The sequence below is a fragment of the Hakea prostrata genome, chromosome 9 (genome assembly GCF_041222555.1).
Source record: "Hakea prostrata isolate BN-2017 chromosome 9, UWA_Hpros_2, whole genome shotgun sequence".
NCBI lineage: Eukaryota > Viridiplantae > Streptophyta > Magnoliopsida > Proteales > Proteaceae > Hakea > Hakea prostrata.
This window is the reverse complement of record NC_142608.1, coordinates 2958594-2985017: the sequence shown is the minus strand read 5'-3', so window position 1 is coordinate 2985017 and position 26424 is coordinate 2958594. Positions and strand designations below refer to the sequence as shown.

Here is a 26424-nt window from a genome sequence, read left to right as displayed (position 1 = left end):
TACACTTATTGTTGGCTTAGCCATTTGCCAGTTTTGAGGGGAGGGTACACCCCATTTGCCGCTTTACCTATTACAAGAAGTCAACTTCCCCAACTTTCTGAGCAGAGCAGTCAATTTTTTTGAGCCAAGACAGAAAAGCAATCCAGAAGTGAGGGCATGTAGCAACTGGGTGAGATCTCGATCCAAGTGGACTGACCAATTCCTTCTACTTGACTCAGAGAGTTTAAGAAAACTGCGTTGATGCTTATCCTAATCAGGCTGATTTTTTTTTTTTTTTTTTTTTTTGAGGGGTAAATCAGGCTGATTTACAACCTAGAGAATGGGTGCCGATGTAGCTCTAAAATTGTACCATATGAAACGAATAGACCATTGAATGGCTATTCATTTGTCCATAAACCCATTCACACAATGACGAGATCGTCTCATAATGTGGAATAGAAATAAAAATTTAAATAAACTAAAACCAAATCAACGGAGACGAAATAAAAATACAATCAACCAATCAACCCAATGACAAGAGTCTCTTATTGTGGAATAGAAACAAAAATTAAATAAACCATATCAACAGAGACGAAATAACAATACGATAACAAAGAGAGAATAGCAGATAAAGCAACTGAAACACTAGAATTGTCTACCAATGCAAATTAAGACAAAACACTGCTCCAAAATCAATGACTACACATAACAAGTAAAACAACATAGTGCACCAAAATCGGCTACTTTACCTAATCAGTAACAGCTCTGAAAAGGCTCTTCCGTTCATCATAAAACCATCTGCATAACAGAATTTTCTTTTAAATCTCAGGAAACAAGTTGATAAACACAACCAACCAAAAACATGTAATATTAAAAAGATCTCTCTTATACCTTATGCCCAGAATGATTATAAAAAACCTAAAAACCCATCAGTCCCTATGAACAACTGATAATTGGACACACCAAGATAGCAAGCACTACCAGCTTAATCTTCTTAGAAAAGATAGGCTTGGAAATAAAAAATGATAATGAATGTAGTACAATAGAACACCCATTGTTTAAAAATTGGAGCATGCCTGGTGATATTTGTTAAATAATAGAAACCAACTTTCACTTGATTTTATTGACTGAACAAATTGACACATCATACCTTAACAGGTGGTAAATCAGCTATTACATCAACCGATGAACTGATGCATTTGAATCTAATAGCCATAGGACCCAGAGGAAGTGAAGTAACTTCTGGGAAACATCCTCCTATGAGAGGTCAAACTAGCATGCAATTAAATTTCCTAAATATGATTGCCCAACTCATAGTTTATTTCTGGCCCTTTTATGCAGCTGGACAGTGTATTCTTCAAATCTGGAAATGTGTTAACAAAATTCTATGTAAATCTAAAGATAATCGTCAACAAAATATCAAACGACAGAGGAGATAAACCTGGACAGGTTCTTGCCTGGTCCTTACAATATGTTCCTCAGAATCAGAAATCTGGTCCGCTGGAACAATCTCCACTGAACCAACCAAGAACCAGGCCACATCAGACCAGCCTGTAATTGTTCCTAGTTCATGTAGGACTCATATATATCAATTATTTTGAACAACAGAATCCGTTAAAACCTCTTTGATATGATCTCCATGACTGAAGAAGCATTTAATCAGATTTTTGTCTATTTCTGATATGTGCTTTCTGAGTTAACATTTTCTCTTATTCCAATTCTGTTTTAATGTTGTGAGCTTACATAAGGAAGTGAGGCCTCCTCAAATATTACAATTTGTCCACTGGATTGATAAGGATTCCATTGACTCCTATTCCATATTTCTGTGGGAATAAAAATGGGAGTGGAATTATGTTTTTGGCAAACCAGTCTGATTTCATGCTCCCAGAGAACAAACCATTCTCAAATGCCCTAAAAAATCAGACAGGGGAACACCAAAATCTGAGAAGACTGTTCCACTTTCTTCTTCTTCTTGCAGTGTTATAGGGGATAGGGGTATTGCATGTGCCATCAGCAAGAGTCAAACCCACAACCACTTCACTAAGAGGTGTCGGTCTTACCAATCGAAACAACCCTGCATTGGCAGTCCAACCAGTCCTCTAAGTCCACACTTTCATTTTCTTAAGCCTGATTGGTCAACCTTCATCTGGTTTGTCGCTGTTCCAGACTTCGTAGGTCTGGGACTCCAAAGCCTAGCATGCCAGTTCAACCAGTCATGTAATACTGCAACAAGTAACTTCGTGCCTCTCCTTAGTGTTTAGATTCTTATCTCTCAAGGTTATATAAAAATGGAAAAGCCAAGGGAACACTCTAAAGAATTAGAGCCTAGAAGTCATAGTAGTGGCAGAAAACATCATTGCAAAGGAAAGTAAAAAGTCTTCTGTAATGTACACTCTTCTTTTACTAACCCAATTTTGACCAAGGTCCTGGTAGCGTTCTTCTAGTAGATCCCTTTCAACATAAGGCTACATCAATATACGTATATAAAACATGGCTCTAAATCTCGGTATTGAGGCCGAGATTTCCCAGGTTTCAACTGGAACTTCTTTTGGAACTGTAGCTGGCCCCAAGGAGATTTGAACTCTTGACCTCTTACTTATAAGCTGTTGGTCTTTTTGCCAAGTGAGCCAGCCCCTTTGAAACAATGTATTCTAGGAAAAACTCAACATGTGATGGGCTGCCCACAACTGGTTGGAACATGGTAGTTTCAGTCAATAATGATCATCACTAGTGAAATGGTCGAAACTTGGTACAAGTCAATGTCAACTCACAATTTCATCTTAGTTTTTGTCAAAATCATTAAGAACCGTAGTATCAAAAAAAAAATTGAAAAAACAATACCAGCATTGATTACAAGCACAAAGGCACCAATTAAAAAAGTGTTCCATGGCTTGAGGCCCCATAACAAAAAGCAGTACATAAAATTGCTGGTAATTAAAAAATAATTTGAAAGTAAAGTGGATATTACAAAAAACATACTTGCATAGGAAAACAGGTTGTAGCGCATCACTTTCACCATGAAATAAATGGCTTCTTCTTTCATTTTCTTCCTTAAACTTGTTTGGAGGAAGAACTTGACATGGCCCATGAATTAAGCCAGCCATTACAGTGACATCATGATTAGACTCATATACCTACAAATTATAACCAATATTTTGAATGAAATCCAATATTCAAACAACAGATTATGCCTAAATGCAGATATTAGAAAAAATAAAAATAAATAGTATAAACAGATGGAGAAAAAAAAATCAATTGTGAAAAACAAAAAGGTGTATGATGAATGCAGAGTATATACAACGGATCTGAAATGGAAACACCAAAAACAAGTTCTCTACCTCATTATTTTCAGGAGTACAGGGACGGCCAACTGCCTCAGGCAAGTCACTAGGCAAGTAACACCTATTCAAAATAGCCCACTTTGACCTTGTTTTGTTATCCTCCCATAAAGCCTGTAATATAAAGGTACCTATTTTTATACAACATCCTAAGAGAATCCGTATAAAAGATGGAAACAACATATTGTTGATGAGAGTGTCACCTCTGTGAAAACTGAAGGGAAGATTCAAATTATTCAGCACACTATCAACCTCAGAAGGTAAAGTATACAAAACGATAAGTGTTTACGAAGCCTAAGCCATAAGAATCATGAAATGTTCATCACAGCTTACCTGGAGCTTTGAAGGTCTCAGATTGTCATTACAAGACCAAAACAGAGCATGATCTTGTAGCTTGTATAATTTTCCATTAACACGACAAGACTGATAAAATGACTTCCCATCTACTACATGAGCTATCTCACCAACCCAATCCACACCATGCAAATCATCTAACGAAGACCTATTGCAATCTCTGGCTCCATTCCCGGAATCTAAAGCCTCAGCAGAAGCCGCCTGAGGAAGAGCTTGGTTCTCTTGCCTGATCTCACACCCTGAATTACATTCAGAAGTCTCTCTCAAGTCAGATTTCCCAAGCGACTCAGCAGTGGAACTCTTAACGATATCTTGATTTCCAGAAACTTCGTGGTGTAATGGGCCTTTCTTGTCACAACATAATGAGAGACGTGAAGGTTGACAGTGGTGTCCTTGATCAAACTCTGACAGTGACGTAATATCCCAGTTTGGTAACCCAGTATCACATGATGATGACCCACCACTTTGAATAGGTGGATCAGAGCTGTCATTAACCACAGCAGCAATAGGAGCACAAAATAACCCTGCAATTTCCCTTGACTTTTCAGAGCCTACTCTGCTTATGGTGAAATCAGATCCATGTGCATCTATTACACTTGAAATCTTTAGTCCATGGGACGCCTCAATATGGTTGCTTCCTGTACCACCAGGATTTCCATTGGCAATGGCTTTTTGATGATTCACCTTTTGATCTGAATTTTCAGCCTTCTTCACAGCAGAAATTAGACCTCCATCACTGTTTGAAGATACCTTAGGTGCAGTGGCATTTCTCGTAACACGACCATATTTAGGGGGCAATGCCTTCCCATTGCTTGATATCATACACTTGGGGCAGTGCCACTCCCCTTTGGGAATGCCTTTTTGATTGTACGATTGAAGACATCTTAAGTGGACTCCCTTCTCACAAGCATCACAAACAAGTAAACTTTCTACATCACTGATGATAGCCTTGCATATTTGACAAGTTACGGCCTTGTTCATGTACTCAACTGAAGGTGGTATCCAGTTAGGATGATCAGGAAGCCTTGTTTGCAGGAACTTATGAACATTCCTTGCAATGTCATTGTGATTATTGAAAAGCGAAAGGTCCTGAATAACATTAATGCTCAGTGAAGGTTGCTGTGCACTAGGCACGCTACCAGATGCAGTTTGAATTACAGAGGTTTTAGAGCTTTGGTCTTTTACTGCTTGATGGGCGAGCTACTAATATTAGAACCCTCAGTCTTAATTGGTGTATGATCCAACACCTTGTTCGTCTGACCAAGTCTGAAAGCCTTATCCAACTGGTGATTGCCAGAAGTATTTTCTGCACAAATTTGATTAACATAATCAACTCCAACATGAAAGAAGCTGCACCACTGGGAAAGTGATAACATAATAGCAAAACTTAATTACATTTAAGAGCCACTCATAAGAAACAAAGCATAACATAGAACAGTATAACTTGACCCTCGTGCCCCCAGGTTGCAAAATACCAGTTCCCCACTAAGGTGAAATACAAAATATGAATCATAAATATAGTAACCATCAAAATTAATCAATAATTTTAGACTTACTAAAGGCACAACTAGAAAAAGGCACAGGGAATAGACTTCCCAATATTTTGCATCGAAATAAACAACAATTCATCAAAGTATCAGACTTCCAGAGAAAGAGGAAACTATTAAAATTCCAGATCACAATCAAGAATTTTGGATCAGCAAAACACCCAAATATGATCGGGGAAAAACAACCAATCAAATGACACTTATATTTACATACATCTTGAAAAGAAGGTGGGAGGGGAGGAAGAAAAAGGGGGGAAATAGTTGTGGAGAAGGATAGAGAAATAAATAATTAACAATAACAATAACAGACATCAAAGGTACTATAGCATTTTAGTAATATACCAATGTCACCAGCAATTCACCAATCAATGAAATTGAAACAAATTAACAAAAAGAGAACGCACCTCGAACTTGGGATGCAAAAGCTGGCCCATTTAATCTTCCTTCCAGTCTAAAATGTGTTGTTTCTGTTCGAGGGAGTGTTGATGAAGAAGAATCCTTTTCTAGTGAGCTGCTAGACAGTGCCCTTGTCACCACAACTGGCTGGGCTTCATTAGCAGACAACTGATTCATCGAGGATGATGAAGTCAATGCAGGAACGTGAACCCTGGGTGGAGCTGGTTGAAATACTCCAACAGACACTGGCATAGGACATGGCTTTTCTGGTGGAAACATATGGACAGCTGGTAACAATGGAGCACGACTTTCAACTGTTGCACCGGTACCTACTTGCGACAACTGAGATGAGTATGGTCTAGATTGTCCAGAAGAGCCCTTGGATTCTTCCATCTAGGAAATAAGTCAAGGAAATATCAGGTGAATATGATGGCATGCAAAGAATTGATAAGCCGCCAAAGAAATCAAGTTTTAGTGCACACAAAGTACAAGTATTACTACAACATGGTTCACGTATGATAACATTTTTCCTTGTTGATAGCTACATCAACTTTATTAAGTGTTGGCAATAAGACTAAGATTTATACAGACCAATAAAATCCAGTTTTAAGTGTACACAAATAAAAGTGTAAAACTACACCATAGTTCACAATGATTAAATTTTCTCTTTGGTAGCTGCATTGACATTATCAATTAATACATCTCCTCTTGACTGTTGACGACAAGATTAAGATATCTCTATCACTCTACCAAGAAGAAATCCCTAAAACCTTCCATATCATTTTCCCCCTTTTTCTAACAGAATATCAAATTCCAATCATTAATCAAAGAAACCATTATGCCTGTCTGAAGGAGAAGGCTGTCTGTCAGACTGAAAATATGAACTTAAAGTCAGAAAATCAGATTAATCCCAGACTCCCAGGTTCAATAACCCTAATGATGGGTAGTTCTGGGCCAGTCCGAACAACTCAAGTAACAATGGTAATGGCAATTTCATAATTAAATAATAATGAAATACTCATTTGTGCAAGGTTAATAGAAACTGGGACTAATTGATAATTAGGTTGATTCAACAGAAGAAAAAAAATGGTAACTAGGTTGTTTTCCAGTACTTAAAATAGAAGGTTGGAAATGAAATATACCAACTTGAAGTGACGATGGTTTAGTGGGATATAGAAACAACAGCCCTTATTTGAATTTAAAGTCCTTGCGTCTTTTGGAAACAACAGTACTTATTTAGGTCATCTATCCACCTGTCGACAACAGAATCCAGCAGAATGGTAAAACCAACTTGCGATTGCAATAATGCCTCACCCATGGCTCCAATTTGAAAATAGATTTTCTAACCCTCTTAAATGCATCAATTTTGGACCAAAGAATTAACCAAATAGATAAATACAGTTTTCTGCAATAAACAAAGGTGGGAGTTCAAAGCCTCCTCTGGTTGCAGGTAGATTTCTCACCAGAGTTAGTCTTGAATTGTAACCCAAGGATTAGATACACCCATAGATGGGAATCTTGTGACCGTAATAAAAAAAACCCAAAAATAAAGATGAAGGAACTGATGAACTTTTCTGTTTGGTCCACCAGTTTTGCCCAGCATAAATTTTCAGAATTAACTATAAAACTTAACAGTAAGATCAAGAGATTTTACAGGAAAGCCAAAAAAGAAAAGATAAAGAATCATAAGTAGAAGACTGGCCTGAGAATCAAATCAATCAGATAAGGTGACAGAGATAACCGGAAACACAACAGAGCACTTAATTCCATCAGCTCGGTGAGAGTTTACGTATGGATGAAAAAGAAACAAAGAAAAAGGTCTCCTAATCAAACTCTAGAATTGGTTCTAAAATCAACTTCCAACTGTTATTTAACTCCAAAAATATAAAAATCTAAAAAAGAAGGGTAGTAGTACATGATTTAAAAAAAATCCAGTTGTACAGAAATTCAGCAGTTGATGTAATCAATTAAATCCTAGTATTAGATTCTACAAAACAAGACTAACAGCTATCATTTACAAACATTATGTTAAAGTATTATTACGTGTTCTGCCACCAATCACCCAAAAAAGTAACAAAAACACAGACACAAAGCAACCATGCACATAACTGAATTCAAACATCCTACTCTAATCACTCCATCAGGCATGATTCTACTGGCCCTTTGCTTTTTTCCCCCTTTCCCTCAAACTTCCTACTCTAATCTTTATTTATTTGACTGTGCATAGGCAAAATCATAATGATCTATTTCATGATCATAGTTTGATAATTGAACACATTCAGGGTGAAGGCCCCAACAAGAACTGCAGTCACATAAAAGTCTACGTTTCATCTTATTTTTATTTTAAATTGAAAGTATCACTGTTCATCAGCTTCAAGTTTAGTGAACTATCCCAATCCAAACCAAAGTTGTCAATGTTCAGATATAACCAGCCAGTATAAACCTTCAAGCCAGCTTAATTGCAGAGAAGGTCACACCTTAAACCACATAAGGATTACTTGTTGCTAGAAACATGGTAGGACAGCATCAGTTTCCTTAATCTGCAGATAGAGATGAAATACAGAAAGCAGACAACATGGTCTGCAAAGATGAAATGCAAAAGTTGGACAATTTGGTTAGCCATGGCTCAAACCTGTGATCTAGACACTAACAAAATCAAAAAGAAGTTAAGAAACACAAACAAGAAGTGGGAGCTCTAATCTGGAAGAGCACGAGCAATTCCTAGACCAACTATCCCAAAGGTCTTACACAGCGAGATCCACAAACATATAAACACATGCTCAGGCGACAGAGTTTGCCAACGTTTTTACTTTTTCTTCATCAAGTCAGCAGGTTGAATAAATACACATATCAGGAAAACCTATAATAATTAAAAAATAAATTAGAAGACCTTAAACAAATTCAATATGTCCTAGTAAAGCGTGGGGAAATAAAAATTGGGGGTTGGGGGATAGAACAGGCAAAAGTATGAAACAGAACTTCACATTAAATGATCTATCTGACCAGCTACAATTTGAAAGAAAACCCATCCATCTCCAGATCTGTCTGTGGTAAAAATTTGTTTCACTTTGAAAAGGCTTCAGTTGAAAAAAAATGTTTCAATATATTCCAACCCTAGCTAATTGTGCATAAGATAGACTGTAGGTTCACTAGATACTACATATTTCCATGCAATTTAAGAAACTGTCCCCAAAAATTCAGCTACACTATTCCAAGAGAGTACATAAACATACTTGATAAATCATTACATGGTACAGATGACAGGTCTACTGAGAAGCATTTTAAAGGCTTCCATTATTCCATGCCGCATTTGATATGAGGAACCACTGGACGCTACTGACCAAACTTGTAAGCAGCAATAAATATTGCATTTATCACCTTAATCAGCAATGGCAAGTGTCAAGGACCACAATAATAATCTTTTGGCTTACCCAATCTTTCTACAATCATCCCTGTAAACAACCCCCATCACCCCCACCACCCAAAAAAAAATTCATCCTCCTTGATGGTTATGCTTACTAATTCTTTTCATGTTCAGCTTAGACAACTAAAAACCAAGAGATTTTCTCAAAATGAACTCCAGATTTTGAATAAAATAATATATCCAGAATTTTAAGGCACTAGTTAATATATCTATTATCCATCTCAAACTAAAACTTACACCAATATACACAAGCAACTGAACTAAAGCATCGGAATATTAGGTCTCACCTTTCTCCGTGTCAGCAATAACTTCTCTGCAATAGACATCTTCGGAGGACGAAATCCTAACCTTTGATCCTTCGACCTACTGTTAAGCCCAAGATCTTCAATAACAGCCCTAACGGCATCCCTCGGGAGGATATCCTTCGGAGACAGTACTTCACACATGTCTGCCAATTTCTGACGAGCATCTTCCATAAGCCTTTCCTCCACATCGGTAGGATTCCTTCCTCCACGCATCTTTCCCATCGCCGACAAAACCAGAACAATCTCCGCCACTGCCTTCATATCTACACTCAGATCTCCTTTGGCCTTCTTATGAACTCGCCTAGAGTTATCAAGATCATCTTCATTTTCCACAGGTCTCTTATCCCCAACCGAAGCCAACAACTCCTCCGAATTAACCCCTGGCGGAACCACGGCCTTCAAACCTACCGAATCCATCCTAAACAGTCTTCAAGCCCTCATTCACCGAAAGAAAACTCCACGGCTTCGCAATAAGAGCAATCACGTCCGTGCGCGTCCTGAGAACAAAATCACACTCTTCAAATCCAGAAAATCGCATGAAACCGTCGCTCTCAGTAAAATTGAACCTGTGAATAGCCTGAATCGAAGTAGAAACCTGCACAAAAGATAGATCCGAAGCCATGGATGAGCGAGGAGAGAAGCAGAAACCCTAGGAGTAGAAGGAGAACAGGGTGAGAGGAATGAAAAACTAAGTACGAGGGAAAGTTTTAAAATTTTAAAAAATTATATTGATACGTTTATAAACCTTTTGGCGGGTATTTGAAGCGACAATGCTGTGGCGATAGATAAACTGAACGAGGTGAGCAGAGAGAGAGAGGCGAGTCGGCGAGGGAAATAGATTCGGAATCGTGCTATAGTAGAATGCCCTCGCCCCTTCTGACCAAACAAAGAAAAAAAGATGCACTGGCCCATGTAAATAAACAATTTAGAGGGGCTTTCTACTATTTTTCTGGCCTCTGGTCTCAAGTTTTCAAATTTTTAACTGAGGTTCACCAACTTAAGTGCACCTTACCTTGACTACTCTAGAGGTAACAGGCTTCACTCGTAGCTTTATGGGGATTCAAACTTTTGACCTCGTAGTATGAGGCATTGATACTTTATCAACTGAGCGTCTCTTTGAAGTTTATCAATTATTTTGATGGTACCTAATAACTACAATCAACAAAATACTTATACTAATTCCAATGGATGATTCGATTAATAAAGAGCAACTCCATAGATGAGAGGCTAAGAGTTCAAATTTTCGAATTGTTCACATATGTATAAATACCCCACTAAGAATTACTCAAGGTGTACATAAGTTGGCTTGGCACATCAGTTCACACCCCCCCCCTTGGAAGGGGAAGACTATCCCATAAATCACCCCCACCCCCAATAAGTAAATATAAAAGCACCTTAAAAAAAATAGGGGTGTTGTGTTTCTTCTTTTTAGAACTGAAGTGCTAAGCCAACTCCTTCGCACATCCAATAATTTTTAGTGGGTTATGCATATAGGAGAGAAACCCAAAGATTCAATCTCCTAGTGTCTTATTTATGAAGTGTTGGTCTTTGCTTAATTGAGTAATCCATTGGTATTAATGCAATTATTTTGTTGATTGTAATCCAAATTTCAAAGATTAGGCACCATCATAATCAATTGACATACACCATTATAGAGGTTTGAACCCTAACCTTTTCACTAGAAGGTGGTGATCATTACTGTCATAAGAGCACCATTTTTGTTCTTACTATATTAACACATTCACAACATAGGTTGGGATAATTTGAAGATGCCAGGCATTTGATGATAAAGAGTAAGATGGCTAAACGTGGTGGTGTAAATACATTATTTTTCCTTTGTGCAACTAAATTTCAAAGGGGGTTTAAATTAGATTCATTTAGGAAAGGAAATAGTACACAAAAACCGAAGAGGGCGAGCTCTAAAACCGGGAAAAGGCCCAACCCGGAAGGAAATGCCCCGATAGGAGATCCGAATACAGAACCTAGGAAGGCGCGAAAAGGAAGCAACGATATCTGGCAGGAAAAAGGAGGGAAGAGACCCACACACGAAGTCCAAATGAACCCACATAATCAGACCACGCCCAATGCCCAATACAGCGCATAGCCACCCAGGGAGACCCAATAGAGGAGAGGGACAGGCGCCACATTCCCTAATTAGGATTCCTAGACCACCTATGCCTTCTTTCGGTCTCCAAGAAGCATCCGTTTTAGTTGTTAAAGATTACAACGGGGGAGTGTTCGTTTATGTATCTCTTTGTAGTGTAGCATAAATGAATATGCTAAGATGGATGAATGACAAACTAGGATGGATGAGATAAGTAATGATTTATATTAGAGTTGGTATGAGAGTTGCTCAAATGAGTTATAAGCTACAGGAAAGTCGTTTGAGGTGGCACAATCACATTCGATGGAGCTCTATAAACGCCCCTATGTGGAGAAGTGATGTAATGCAAATTGAATAAATTAAAAAATTTAGGGGCAAACCTATGATAACATAAAGAGAAGTAACAATAAATGATATGCATAGCTTAGATATCGTATCTAGCATGACAACAACAAAACTGATTGAAAGACAATAACCCATGCAGTCAATCTCATTTAGTTTGGACAAGACCTGTTGGTGTTTTGTAGTAGGAGGTTTTATTTATCTTCAAACATTCGTTTTGATCATCCTAGTGCAAAAAATATTGACACTAATCATCAAAAGGTAGCTTAGTTAACAATGATTGGTACCTCTGAGCAAAAATGTTAATGAGTTGATACTCCCAACGGTATGTAACAGTCTCCACTTTTTTTTGGCCAAAATATGTAAACTTCCATTAACAAAAAGGGTGAAGGCCGATAGCCTTTATGATATTGTGCAAATTTGAGAGGCATTTGTGTATTTTGCCAATCTAATATATCATTGGTGTATGCAAGGTTCGACATGTCGAACTATGTTGTTGTGTTAGTGGCTGGCGACACCACCAACACGACAACATTTTGCCGACATGTTGGTGACTTTTGGCAGGGTGTCGATGAAAATTCAACCCCTGGTTTCGAAATATATTTAGAGCCGTTTTGACTTGAATTTTATTGTGTAACCTAATTTGAGGCCAATAAACACATTATGAATATTATTTTGACCTAAAACATTACCTAATCTAAAGCTTTTTATTGACACATGTCCGGCTATATGTGGACAAAACTAGAAGTTTGAAAAATTTATATAAACTAATGTAAATATGCAAAGAGAATACAAATACATAACTAGTAAAGAGAAGTAATAAAGTTTACAATTCATTATACAATTATGTTGAGTATGACTCATGCTTTACATTTTGTTGCCGAGAGACACGGGTCCTACGTCATTTTGGAAAAAATAGAATGAAATTTTGTTAAATAAGGTGAATATCACAAAAAAATCGACTTTTTGCGAAACATAATGTAAATGTCGTATGGCTAGCGGATTCATGTAACTCTCCAGCGATAGTGCGATATATCGCCTATACTTTGTAGAATGGGTGTATGTATTTAAATATTTTAACTGAAAAAGAAAAAGAAAAGAAAAAAAGAAAGAAAGAATGTGTATGTTTAATGACAATGAAAAACAAGATAGCAATGAAAGTGCTTGTTCGTTGGCATCAAGGATTTAGTTCAGTTACAAGAAATGAAGGGCAACCTAAAAATTATGGTTTATGGGATGATTGTTTTTTTTGGTAATTATTTATGGGATGATTTAAGTCATCTAACCATGATGATTTCACGTAATTTACACTATTGTGCAAATTTGAGCTACATTTGTATATTTTGCCAATTTGACATATTATTGATGTATATATTTGAATATTTTAACTGAAAAAATAGAAAGAAAGAAAGAAAAAAAGAGTGTGTCTGCTTAATGACAGGAAAAACAAGATAGCAACGAACGTGCTTGTCGTGTCGTTAGCGTCGAGAATTTGGTTGTGGTTGTGGTTCAGTGGTTCTGGTTCTGAGCCTTCTGACGCAGTAGGTTTTCATTTCTGAGTCCTCCATAACTTTGAAAGGTGGATGACATCTACCTCCTTCACTCTCACACATGGTGAAAAGCACCCACTCAGCTCTCTTCAGTCATCCCTTTGCAACTTTGAACTACCAAATCTTCTTCAGTGACCTACAAAAACTATTTTAAACTCAAAATTATTGTTTAATCAATGGATAAGTGAATCACAGCTACTACTACTCCAAAATCATCCAATACAAATACGGCTCTTCTACTCTCCAACTTCATCTACTTCTGTAATCAAACTAAATTTGCAACCAACTTCGTCTGCTGCTTGATTATCTCGAAATCATCTGAAAATGGGGCTTAAGTCTTTTGTTCAAGTTCATCCAGATTCCCATTTCCCTCTTGAAAACCTTCCTTATGGCGTCTTCAAGCCTCAGCAAGGTGGAGAACCTCGTCCTGGAGTTGCGATCGGCGATTATGTGGTGGATCTTTCTGCTATCTCTTCTGCTGGTCTTTTCGATGGTCCCATCCTCAGAAACTCCGATTGCTTCATTCAGGTTCTGTTTCTTACAGCCAGTGAATTATTCTCTGTTTCTTTTGCAGTTCACGCTCTCTGTTCACTTTGTTTTGTATTGCGATTGAGTTTATGAGATTGCGGACGTTGAGGTGATACTTATTTATCTGAATGATTTCTCGGATTTTCTCTCTGTACAGCCTTCTCTTAATAAATTTCTCGGGATGGGACGACCTGCGTGGAAAGAGGCTCGCGCAACCCTCCAAAAACTGTTGTCATGTACGCTTTACTAACTGATTTTAAGATTCTGCTTCAGTTTATACAATCATCTTTCTTGGAAAGTGTATTTAGAGTTCGGGATTTTCGTAGAAAGTTCAAGAATTGTTAAAGTTTTTCGAGATTATGATACTGAGATCGTTCAAAAAGCCCTACTGAAAGATGAACCGACTTTATGATTCCAGTCTAAAGATGACATGCATACATTTTTTTAAATGCAGCTGATAACCCAACCTTACGCGACGATGCAACTCTGAGGGAAAGATCACTTTTGCCAATGGTAAGACATATTCATATTGTTATGAATTTATATGTTGACAAGTAAAAGAAAAAAAAATGATTTACTGTTTAACTTCTAAAGGTTTGGATGCCTCCTCTGGGTTATACCGTTTCAGAAGTATGGACATTATTTACTCCAAAAGCAATCTTCTGCTTTTGGGGTACTTCCCCGTTTTACCTATACTGTTACATTAATACAGAGGTTATCCTTATATGAACAAAAATTCTTGCGGTAGCAAAGACTAACTTTGTATTCAATCCTTCAGGACAAGGTACAAATGCTTTTGCCTGCTGTGATAGGGGACTACACAGATTTCTTTTCTTCAATGCATCATGCAAAGAACTGTGGAACCATATTTCGTGGACCAGAGAATCCAATTCCTCCAAACTGGTATCTTCTATTGAACTTCATATTGAATATAAATAAGTTGGGTTTTGCTTGCTAAATTCTTGAGGTTGATTTGAATGCTTTTTTGGTTCTTGGTAAAGAGTTTGAATGCTTTGAATGGACGGTACCTTGTACCTTTTGTCAGTGCCTATATATCAAGTAATGTTAGAAGGTAAATGAAATATGTAAGAGAGGAAGACAAACAGATTACTAATGAAGAATAGGACAACTTAACAGGTTATTATTTAAAGTTAAACAGAGGATGTTCAACTGGGTTTTCAGTTATTTGTATCCACATTTTTATACCAATGACTAATGTGAACTCTTTCCTGATTTCATTTATTATTGATCAGTTTTTTTTCTGCAACTGTTGCCTGAAATAAGTTGGACCAATCTCTATTTATTTTATTTTTTTGGATGAATCAAGAATTCATTAGCAAAGAACCCCAAAGGGGAAGAGAATGTACACACAAGGAAACAAAATTTTTTTTTGGGGGGGGGGGCGCAACAATGTCAAGGACAACTGGCCAAGACCTAGGGGCAAACAAAAGGGGAGCAAGGGGTAGGTACTACAACCACTAGCAGGCAAAAATGAAGACTCTAAACCCCAGGTAACAACAATCAATTTATTCCTTGGGGTATTAGGGACCAGCGGGGTGTGGAAGCATATAAAGTCTAGCAGTAACATCAAAGCAGATGGCCTTCCAAATCAAATAAAGAGATCTGGAGTTGGAACTCCATCTCCAGAAGTTCCGTTGCCACCATAAGTGAGAAATCATAGCATCAAAGACCAACTTGCCAACCAAATCACAAATAGAGGTAGCAGAGAAGGATTGGACCAAGACCAGTCTCTTTGAAAGCCAAAGGAACGTCTAGAACAGGGCCAAATGGAGGAGATGGCTTTCCCCCAAATGGAATGGGAGAAGGGGCAGAACCAATCTTAGTGGCTATTTCACTTTGATTATGCTCAATAGTCGCCGATTGGCTGACATAGACTAGTACTTGTACACTTAATAGCACATGGCTTTGATTGACCGAAGATCATTCTAACAAAGGATTTCAATTTTGTGTGGAAGAATTTAAAGGATCTGGCAGTTGGTCCCTGGGGAGATGTACTCATGGGCTATATTTGGTAAACAAGAAATGAAAAGAAAAGAAAAGAAACTGGGACAAAAATAACGTTGATGTGACGATTATCTTTTATGTGTTTCTCTTCAAATTTTGAATATTTTTCAATTTTTTTTTCATGGCTACCAAATGTAGCCATAATGTGCAATAATAACGACTAACAGAATATTCTGTATAAAATGATTTAAAGAAAGCCTGTAGTTAAGCATCAGCCTATTGTTTTGTCTGTCAGTCTCCATCGTGCCTTGGTTAGTGCTGCCTCTGTTTGTTTTTTTTGCACTGTAGCTTGAATCCAACTTTTCCTTTTCATATTGTGAATGAATTGAAAAATGAATGTTAGGTTCCACCTCCCTATCGCTTATCATGGACGGGCATCATCAATTGTTATTTCTGGTACTGATATTATTCGTCCAAGGTTAGTTCTTCCTTTCCATCTTTCTTCTCTTTTTATCTTACTTTTGAAGGTTTCATGATAAGCTGCCTTTCTCACTTGACAGTAAAAGATTGGAATTGAAAGAATTGCAGCAAAAAGAAAGAAAAGTCTGGATTACCTAGAGTCCAGGGCTCCCCAGCAGTAACCTGCTACCTAACATCAACATTCTTCTTCCTTGATGCCCTCCTGGTCCCTCTCAGCCCCAAAACAGCTCCCTCAGTCTCCCATAACTGAATTGCACTACTGCCCCTGGATTATCCCTCCACCTGTCCACTTCTTCCGTTTATTCTGCTGTGTGTTTTACACTTATCCAGTTACAGGTTTAACTACCCAGGAGGCCTCTCATGAGTCATGAGCATAGACTCATGTCACTAGAGGCCCACAAAAAGGCCATTCATGATTATCTTTACTCCTATATTTGTGTACCAAAGTGGAAAATTACCATAGTTAATCTGCCACATGCACAGCCAGTTTTATTTTTCTTATGATGGAACTGAGAAACAATCACCTCCAACATTATAGACCTTGGATATTATTTAGTACATTACCATGGACTGGGCAGCAGGCAATTCATGTACTATTTGGTTACAAGTCCAGGCCTTCACCCAGTAGGGCAATGCATCAAATGACGGTTTAACTTTGCCATAAACCTGTTTGCTCAAGAACACTTTTAGGGTTCTTATGCCCCTTGTCCTTACGTGAATTATGTGGATTACTTATGTAGTTTTTATATTTTTCTTATTCAACTTGGTTTCTCTATTTTTATCTCATATATCTGATAATTATTATTGTTACAATAACTTTGCAGAGGTCAAGGCCACCCTGTTGGCAATTCTCCACCATATTTTGGACCTTCTCAGAAGCTGGATTTTGAGTTAGAGATGGTTAGCCATGCCAAAATTTATTAGATGGGACACTTGTGGTTTTGCTTTGGCTAATGTTCATTATACTCTCAATGCCTTCATGAAAATTCAGCCCTATGATTAAGTAGAATTGTTCTCCATCATGTTCTCTCTTAATATATTTTATACTGTTCTCAGGCTGCTGTAGTTGGTCCAGGCAATGAGTTAGGAAAGCCTATTGATGTCAATGAGGCTGCAGACCATATCTTTGGACTTGTCTTGATGAATGACTGGAGTGGTAGTTCCCTCTTCTGTTATTTCAGTTGCAAAGTTTCCATCAGCTTAGTCTGTTGTGGCTTAGAATTCTAAGGAAAATTAACTTGGACTTTGCTGTGACAGCTAGGGATATCCAGGCATGGGAGTATGTACCACTAGGGCCTTTTCTTGGGAAGAGTTTTGGTAAGCACTATCTTTCATGTGTTGCTCAATGGCCTATACTTTTTTTTTTTTTTTGGTGGGTTGGGGGTTTTGTTTGAGGGGGCCATAAAAAGGTTATTGTGGTTTGTAAGTCTGTAACTACCAACGGAGCACGAGCTTACTTTTGTTTTGGTCCTGAGTGATTGCAGGTACAACAGTATCCCCTTGGATTGTGACCCTAGATGCTCTGGAGCCTTTTGTTTGTGATGCTCCGAAACAGGTAACCATATCACCTCAATTTCAGTTTGTAACCCACAGAAATTTTATTCCGTATCTCTGCCTGGAATTTCTTATTATAGGAACCACAAATTGCAGGAACCTCACCCATTGCCATACCTTGCTGAAAAGAATTCCAAGAACTATGATATTTCTCTAGAAGTATGTGTCTTCTCTATAAACAATTCAGATTTATTGCGCATACATTTATTTAATGCCGTGTGCTGTTTGGTATTAATTTCTCAATCTAGATGATAGAGTATCTCTTTCTATTCCACAGACAATGTATTGGGTTTACCACTCATGATTATCCTCCCTCTTTTGCTTCAAGGTTCGGATTAAACCTGCTGGCCAGGAACATTCATCTGTTGTCACAAATAGTAACTTCAATCACCTGTAAGGAGTTCTGTGCTAACTGAATTCTTGCTGTATTTTGACTCTTTGTACTTCTATATTACATGAATTTTCTTGCATATGCTTGTGAAATCCTTAGCATAAATGGTATAATTGCAATCTATTTTATTTCACACTCTCTCTTTTTGAAACGGTTTCCCTAGGCGTACTCCACCCATGATCCTCCCATCACCTGATTGGTGATTGGTGATTGGCGAAATGGCGAAATCAGATCTGGGTGTGCATGCAACCCTTCCTCCTAGCCTAGAAGGATAATTTGGTTGTCAGTTGAGTTATGATAACTCAAAAGAGAAGAATCCCAGAATTTGGTTAAAGCCAAAGCACCTTCTTACACATTTTCCTCCTAATTCCCATCACATTCTTCCTTCAGAGTTACCTGGATTTTTCCTCCATTCTCACCCAAGATCTTTTTGTGTCATTTAGAGCATCTAACCTTAAATGGAATGCACTCTTTTCAGTACAGTTCCAATGATTATCTCCAAGTTACATGGGAAGAAATATAGGATCGTCATTGAAAATAGAAATGTTTAAGTAGTTTAATTTCCAAAATCCTAGAAATATCATCCTAGATATTAACATGATATTTGTCATTTAATATATCTCCAGTATTTTATTATGACTGTTAACTTTACTTAGAATATGCGTTTATCATAAAATTGTAATAAAGGTTTAAGGGACTATTCTTTTCAAAATAATCAAGGTCTCTAAGGCCTAAGCATGATAAGTTTGATTGCATGTATCCAGCGTGATGAAAAATTAAGTTATATGTGACCCCCACCAAATTTATTGTCTTCTCTAGTTATCTTGAGTGAATATGGCACGCCATTTTGATCAGATTCTGGGAGTTGTCTTCAGTTTTCTTTAATATGATGTACAATGCTATATTTATTTCAATGTGTGTAGCAAACAAAGCTTGAAAACAAACGAAGTCTAGAATATGGCATCAATTTTCATTCTGGTTTTTTGCTTTAATCTGTGATACTCATTCTCAAATAGCCTGTAGTTTATAGATTTTGTAAGAAATTGACTGGAAAGAGTAATTTGCTGAGAAGAATATGAAATTAAGGTGAAACTGAGTCACACTCTTTGGTTTAGAAGTTCTTAATGTGTTGCATCACACTGCAATGTAGCCTATCTTTAAGTATGTTGGGGCTGAGTTCGCATATTATGATGGTTAATATTATCGAAATTTCTAGTGCTGTTTTGTATTGTATGCCAACACCAAGGATTTGATGCAAAATGTGGTCTAACATGAGAGAGCATTTTAATCTATGGTCCAATTACCTATTTGTGCCAAAAAGACAAAAATCTTAATTCGCTGAGCTGACTGGAGCTTTGCCCATCTTGACTGGTGCACTTGAAACTTGGGTGGGGCAGAAACCGAGCTTGGGTCCATCAAGGGTTCCCTGGTTCAATCTCAAGATTGTTTCAGCTGGGGTGAATTTAATTATTATTATTATTATATTTTTGGGGGAAATGAATAGCTGGGATAAATTTACCTAGGTTAGATTTAATGTCTAAATTAGCCATGTTCGTTCTAGCCTCATTCTAGTATGTCAATCAGCCGACCTTGAGAGTCAAACTATTTGTGCTAGGAGCCTGGATACCATGTCCTCCAATTTGCACTACACTTCGTGTATGTACCGTGGACTTTTCTTGTAGGCGCTGCACATTTCACCTTACTTGTACTGTTGGAGGTCAGGGCTTTTGTAGTTCTGGATATATAGCTGTTTGATCAAATGCTATGCCTACTAAGGGAGGCTGCTGTCTGATTTATTGATGCATATATTGTTTTATTTAGTGTAATACAACTGTTAATGGCATATATCTCTGATGCTTATGCTTCTGTGGATTAGATATTGGACGCTGACCCAACAACTTGCTCACCATACGATCAACGGCTGCAACTTAAGGGCTGGGGATCTCCTTGGAACTGGGACCATAAGCGGACCTGTATGAATTAAAATATCTCCCATATTATGAATTGATAGTAGGGAAATTTGTTAAAGTTAATACGAATATTCCTGGTGCTGGTTGATTGAAGTTTGTTAATTCAATTTTCTGACAGGAACCAGAATCTTTTGGATGCTTGTTTGAGTTAACATGGAATGGCCAGAGGCCATTATCACTAAATGGTGTAACTCGTAAATTTTTAGAAGATGGAGATGAGGTCATTTTTTCTGGTTGTTGCAAGGTTCGTTCCCTAATCTCCTGAAGCTACATACTCAAGATTAGTTAAGAGACATGCATTTTCTGTTGATTTTTGTTGCAGAGTACCTTACAACATTATACATTTTTCATTCATAATGCCAGACACCTCGATTACCTTGTAAATCAGTTAAGTCTTAATACTTGGTATTTCCAAATTGATTAGTGTATTAATTTTTTACTTGGCTCAATATGCAGGGAAGTGGTTACAATGTAGGATTCGGGACATGCTCAGGAAAGATCATTCCACCCCCACTTTGAGAATTTTTTTTTTTTAAATCGATAGTGTTGTTAAATCTATGATGAGAATTGACGGATCTTATAATAAACAGAATCTATCTGCATGAGACTTTGAACTTTAGTTTGTTGTTGAACTCGCATGTGTGTATCACATTTGCGATGGTTGGATCAATTAAACTGGTACTGCTGGAAATGTGTTTAGTGGTTAAGAGTATCTAGAGGATTTGAAGCTCCCATGGTTTCCTCTTTTCCCATTTATAGAAGTTCGAATGTATTCAGTATTAACTATTATCTAGCTAGATGGACATTGACTTAACTTGGCCAGGGGTTACAATTTGTGAGATGCCTCCTCTCGATAGGATTTCGTGTCTTTTGTGGCTCCTTTCTTGCTTGGTGAAGCTTAATTAACCCTCATCAACTGGTGTTTGCATCGACTTTTTTCCCCTTTGTAAATTAACATTTTCACTTCATTTTTATGGCCATGGATGAATTTTCAAGTATTTGTTTTTCGAGAAAGTCGTTTGAGGTGGCACGGCCACGTTCAACGAATACTTATAAATGCCGTTGTTCGGAGAAGTGATATAATTTATATTGAAGGAACTAGAAGAGCTAGGGGGTAGACCTAAGATAACCTTAGGAGAAGTGGTGAGAAATGATATGTATAGCTTAACCTTTGTATCTAGCATGGCCTCGAACATAACTAATTTGAGGGCAAAATTCATGTAGCCGACCCCATTTAGTTGGGACAAGGCTTATTGTTGTTGTTGTTTTTCTGTTGGGTGGGCTGGGGGAGGGATTGGAGTCATCCAATGACAAGGCAGTGAGATCCAAATCTTTTAATTTAATTCAAAGTTAGGTGTGCTGTTGAATTCTGATTGTAGATTTCTAAACATCAACCTTCTTTCGTTGGGTAAGGGCCTGTTTGGTTACATGAATCCAGTGATTTGAAATCTTTGGATTCATGAATGCGAGATTTATACTTGTTTGGTTGTGAAAATCTCTAGATTCATGAAATCTAGAGATTCATCTTTTTACATTAAAAACGTGAATCTGTAGATTTATGGGTATGGAGTGAATCCAGAGATTTCATCCCTACTATAAAAACACTAAACATTTGTGCATTCACAAAAATCACTAATGAATCCACATATTTCATTCCACATTCGGTTAACCAACTAGTTAATTTTATAAATTATGACTCCATATATTTGAAATTTATAGATATTTGAAATCTCCGGACTCATGTAACCAAACAAGCCCTAAACTATTCTTCGCAAATCTTGTATCGGCAACAATTAAACTAACAACAACAATGGCAGGTTGGGGGGGGGGAGAGAACATTATTTTAGAAGCATACTAGCAAACTTACACTTGCGATGCACGAGTCGAGTAATCATATATGAGGGTATCATTTAGAGGAGGGGAATGATATATCTCATTTATATGGTTATTGATTTTTGTAAAAACATAATTAATTAGTTTGCAGATTTATGTACAAATTACTAATATATTTCATAATACATTGTTTTTAGAGTTTGAACATTGGGCAAAACTTAAAATTAGGTTGGACCAGCTCTCAATAAGATAAACTCATTTTTCTAAGTAATAGGTGATCATTAGTTATAAGGTTGTTGGATATATTATGGCTGCAAATAATAGTTTGAATTATATAATATAAAGTACTTAATATAAAGAGCAAATTGCACTGGCACCCCAAAATGGAGGCCTAAAGCACTGGCACCTCACTTTATGTTTAAAAAACACAAAGACTCCAAAATTGGATTTTCATTGGATATTTTTGTCAAATTTATCACTGAAAATAGATATTGTTTATTATAGGGATATTTTTTAAATTGAAACAGAATAAACATTGATTTAATTGTTTTCAGTGATAAATTGGACAACTATATCCAATAAAAATCCAATTTTGAGGTCTTGTGTTTTTAAACATAAACTGGGGTGTCAATGCTTTAAAGCCTCTATTTTGGGTTGCAAGTGCAATTTGCTATGATATAAATGAATTAAGTGAACACAAAGAATTGTTTAATGATGCTCATTAAAAATGCTAATTATGTGAGGCATTTTAAGATTATATCATTTCTTTTATATTTTTTTCTTGATCATTTACAACTACCATGTTCATACATTATGCGTGATTTTTTGTTAGGAAAATTTCAGGAACATCCCAAGATAATTGGTAAAAGGCATAAATACCGCAAAATAATGCCAAATTCTCAATCACCCCATTTTCCGTTAGAAATATTAATTAATTAAAGGGAAATGACAATTAAAGTGGCGAATTAAGGAAGAAGAAGAATTCATGGAGAAATAAATAAGATGAAATTTAGTGATTATTTTTTCAGGGGCAACATTGTGTCACAAGCAAGTAATGGTAGTATAGAAATTATAGAATTATCTAATCATGCCTTAATGACATTTGCTACCGAAATTTACTAGAGTGAAAAAATTAAGAGACATTTTAGGGTGTTTGTACAAATTTGATATATTTTTTTTTGGGGGTGTTTGTACTTTTTGCCAATTGTCTTGGGTATCTTTGAAAATTTTCTTTTTTTATTTAAAAATGCATTATGCATGATTGATGATAATAAATAATCATACTAAATCTGCATAGATAATTGGAATGCCTATTATCTTTGGTTATTCTATTAGTTATGTTTTCACACAATGATTTTCAATTTTTTTTTTGAAGAACAAGTTTGATATATTGGAGGCAATTGAATTTTTACTAATTTACAAATAGAATCTCAGGTAATTTTTTTATTTATAATTTCATAACAATATAAATAAATTAGACTATTTATTTTTAATGAGTTACACGATTATCCAAATTATTCAATTATAAAATTTAATATATTTCAATAAATATATTAGGTGATTCTTGACATGTTTTTTTATTATGAACTATAATTTTGAAGTGTTGTTATATTATAACTGAATAAAATTACAATTTTGCTATCGTAGAAAAAAGTTGTATTGGAATCATTGTGGCATTAGGATAATTTGATAAGAGGATTTTTTTAGTGTTTATTGATATTCTAATTTTGATTAAAAAATTATATATTTATTTTTTCTCTTTCATAATAGTGTGCAAGTAATTTATTTTTTCTCTTATAATTTGAGGGTAGGGAAGAGAATAATTAATTAGGTAAATTAAAAAAATAAATATATTGCATATTAAAAAATTAATGTAGAAGAAAATAAAATAATTATCAAGTAATTATGTATTATTGATATTATTTATTATTATATGCAAATCAAATGATTTAGGTCTTTTAAGAAAATAGAAATAGTCATTTTTCTTGAATTCATACTTTTATAATAATAATATAATTTACGAAAAAGACAATATGATCGTGCAATTTAGTGATGTTGAATCATCCGAGCATGGTCGAAGATGCATTTCACCTTTGACACAGAACAGAAACCAATGATGCAACAACTTTGAACAAGGAGATTCCTTTTTCCCAGCCAAATAGTACAATACGATTGGAAAACATGATTTTTTTTTTTTCTTAAACAGTAAAACATGAATTCAATCATAAGGAAGGAGTTTGGGTTCATACAAATGAACGAAAACCACATCACTGCAAACAAAGAATTTGGACAAATTCATAAGCTTCATATAAGGAGTTGGAAGAAAAGACAAGTATTTGACTAGTGCAGGTACACTACTAGATACAACGAGATAATTTTGCTTCAGGGACCCACGTTGATTGTTAGTTGATATGGCAAATGGACTACCTACACAGGCACTTACTAGTTCGTTTGAACAATTTTAGGAAAACTGTACTGGTTCCAAAAATTAAATTATGCTCTTGAAACATAGAATCAATAATCTACAGCTGACAATGGGAAATAAATACTCATGGCATGCAAATTGAGAGTCTGGATCATCCCTCCTGACAGAGATCATAAACTTCTCCTCTAACGCTCCTATGATTATTTTGGGTCCGGAAGTGTCCAAGGATTGCATATCCGAACTTGTAGGTTGAGCTGCCCAACCTTAAACCTTAACCCTAAATCGATAACAATAATACTGACACTTTTGTTGAATATTCTCAATGTTACCAACTAAGCAACGCCACATTAGTATATTACATTGGTATTAAATAAAAATTTTAATAAATCTTTTTAGTATAATTTTAATTAAATTAGACTAATATAGGGTCGGGTTGGCACGAGGGCTAAACCAAACTTGACCCGACCTTGTCAGGGCTCATTATTTATAACTAAACCCACCCTTCGGGTTGAAAAAATCGGATTGAAATATGTCTAGGCCAGAAAAGGTTTGGACCAGGCTGGGTCAACAGGGTTTTATTAACACCACTAGATGTACCGAAAGGAAGGTAATAAGGCTCAGAGCCAAAGTGCCAGACAAACTAGAGTCCGGATTAGCGACCCCGACGCTTCCTGATCACAAAGATCAGTGAGGCCCACGGTGAAAAACACTTTTTGGAAAAAATAAATTTTTTTTCCACCAGTGGGACCCATTGGTTTTTGTGGTCAGGAAGCCATCGGGAACACTCTTTGTGCTCCCCCGACGGAGAGATGATCCGGATTCGACAAACTAGGGGGTGGGATCCGACTAGGAAAAAGTCTTATGTGAAGTATATTGGTATCTACTGGATGAAGCCATAAGATCTATATGCAGATATAACTCCATACGTGTACAATAACTTTTAAAGCTTTATTATTAACTTGAAAAAAACTCACATTATGGTATATGTAAGGAAATCTCAAGCATCTTAACTGAATATTTGCATGTAGGTGAAATTTGTGAATTCATCAAATAGGTTCCTGATCTGACTAACTTATCTGCTGCACTGAATTGGCCATCAATCTCAAACCCAATTGAAGAATTGCTTAATTTAGGATCCTCAACAAGAATGCCATTTAAAGCAACAATTTGGTTCACATGGATCTTTTTTGAAAAAGAATTTAAGTTGGAATCAAGATTCAAAATTCATTTTCTAATCTTCTCAATAATGGCATTTTCCAGCAAGAGGACTTCATTTGTCCTTCAACAGCATACACTCATACACCAACCTGAGAAAAGGAAAATAGAATGAAGCAAAAAACTCATCTCAAACACATTATTGAAATTCTAAATATGAAAACACCAGAGGCAATGATGTATTGGTGTGAAAAACAAAATCAGTATTTAGGTCAGAAATAAGTGGATGTGTAATTGGAAATATGAGAGTAAAAATCTTTTGGGATCAAATTAGAAGAAACATCAGTGGTCAAATTTGAATCACACTCTTGGAGCCAAGCCTCTCACCTATCTGTCTAATACCCTTAAATATCATTTATATTATATAGTTGTTGATTAAAAAAGAAACATTACCTACCTAATTGTATTAGTTCTTTGATTAGATAGATTTAACTCTTTGATCCAACCTATTTGCTTAACTAACCTTCAATGACCTACTTCAGATCACATGCCAGTAAATATTCTTTGCAGAGTTCAGCTGCATTTCTGAAGTAGCTTAAATATATGTGGTCAAAGCAACTTGAATTCTATATGACTTGGTAGCAGATCAAAAGTTTAGCACTTTGGTGATTGTTGAGAATCTCAGTCATTGGAACTACTGATTCAATTTTCAGGTTAAACTACTATTTTTAACCTACTATTGAAGAATTCAAAGTAAAAAAAAATTTGAATAACTGATGTCAGG

General features: G+C 36.3%; 2 protein-coding genes across 2 annotated transcripts; one reads left to right on the top strand and one right to left on the bottom strand.

Annotated features, from left to right (window-relative positions):
- Window positions 1-846: 846 nt before the first annotated feature.
- On the bottom strand, window positions 847-10214 carry LOC149004058 (uncharacterized). The gene is given in 7 exon segments (XM_089168437.1): window positions 847-3113; window positions 3318-3431; window positions 3651-4868; window positions 4871-4977; window positions 5623-6007; window positions 9326-9938; window positions 10089-10214. Coding segments are annotated over 6 exon segments (2613 nt in total). The 5' UTR covers window positions 9761-9938; window positions 10089-10214; the 3' UTR covers window positions 847-2759.
- A 3084-nt stretch (window positions 10215-13298) lies between these two features.
- On the top strand, window positions 13299-20752 carry LOC149004057 (fumarylacetoacetase). The gene is made up of 14 exons (XM_089168557.1): window positions 13299-13867; window positions 14025-14103; window positions 14322-14380; window positions 14646-14770; window positions 16236-16310; window positions 17137-17212; window positions 17369-17468; window positions 17570-17629; window positions 17797-17867; window positions 17963-18025; window positions 18195-18259; window positions 20134-20230; window positions 20346-20471; window positions 20684-20752. Exons 1-14 carry the CDS (start codon window positions 13664-13666, stop codon window positions 20744-20746), a joined length of 1263 nt encoding a protein of 420 aa, XP_089024683.1. The 5' UTR covers window positions 13299-13663; the 3' UTR covers window positions 20747-20752.
- The last annotated feature ends 5672 nt before the right edge of the window (window positions 20753-26424 follow it).

Coding starts and splice junctions, on each gene's coding strand:
- LOC149004057 (XM_089168557.1), top strand. CDS start 13,664: ATGGGGCTTAAGTCTTTTGTTCAAGTTCATCCAGATTCCCATTTCCCT. Junction 17,868..17,962: donor TTTGTGATGCTCCGAAACAG/GTAACCATATCA, acceptor CACAAATTGCAG/GAACCTCACCCATTGCCATA. Junction 20,472..20,683: donor TTTTTTCTGGTTGTTGCAAG/GTTCGTTCCCTA, acceptor CTCAATATGCAG/GGAAGTGGTTACAATGTAGG.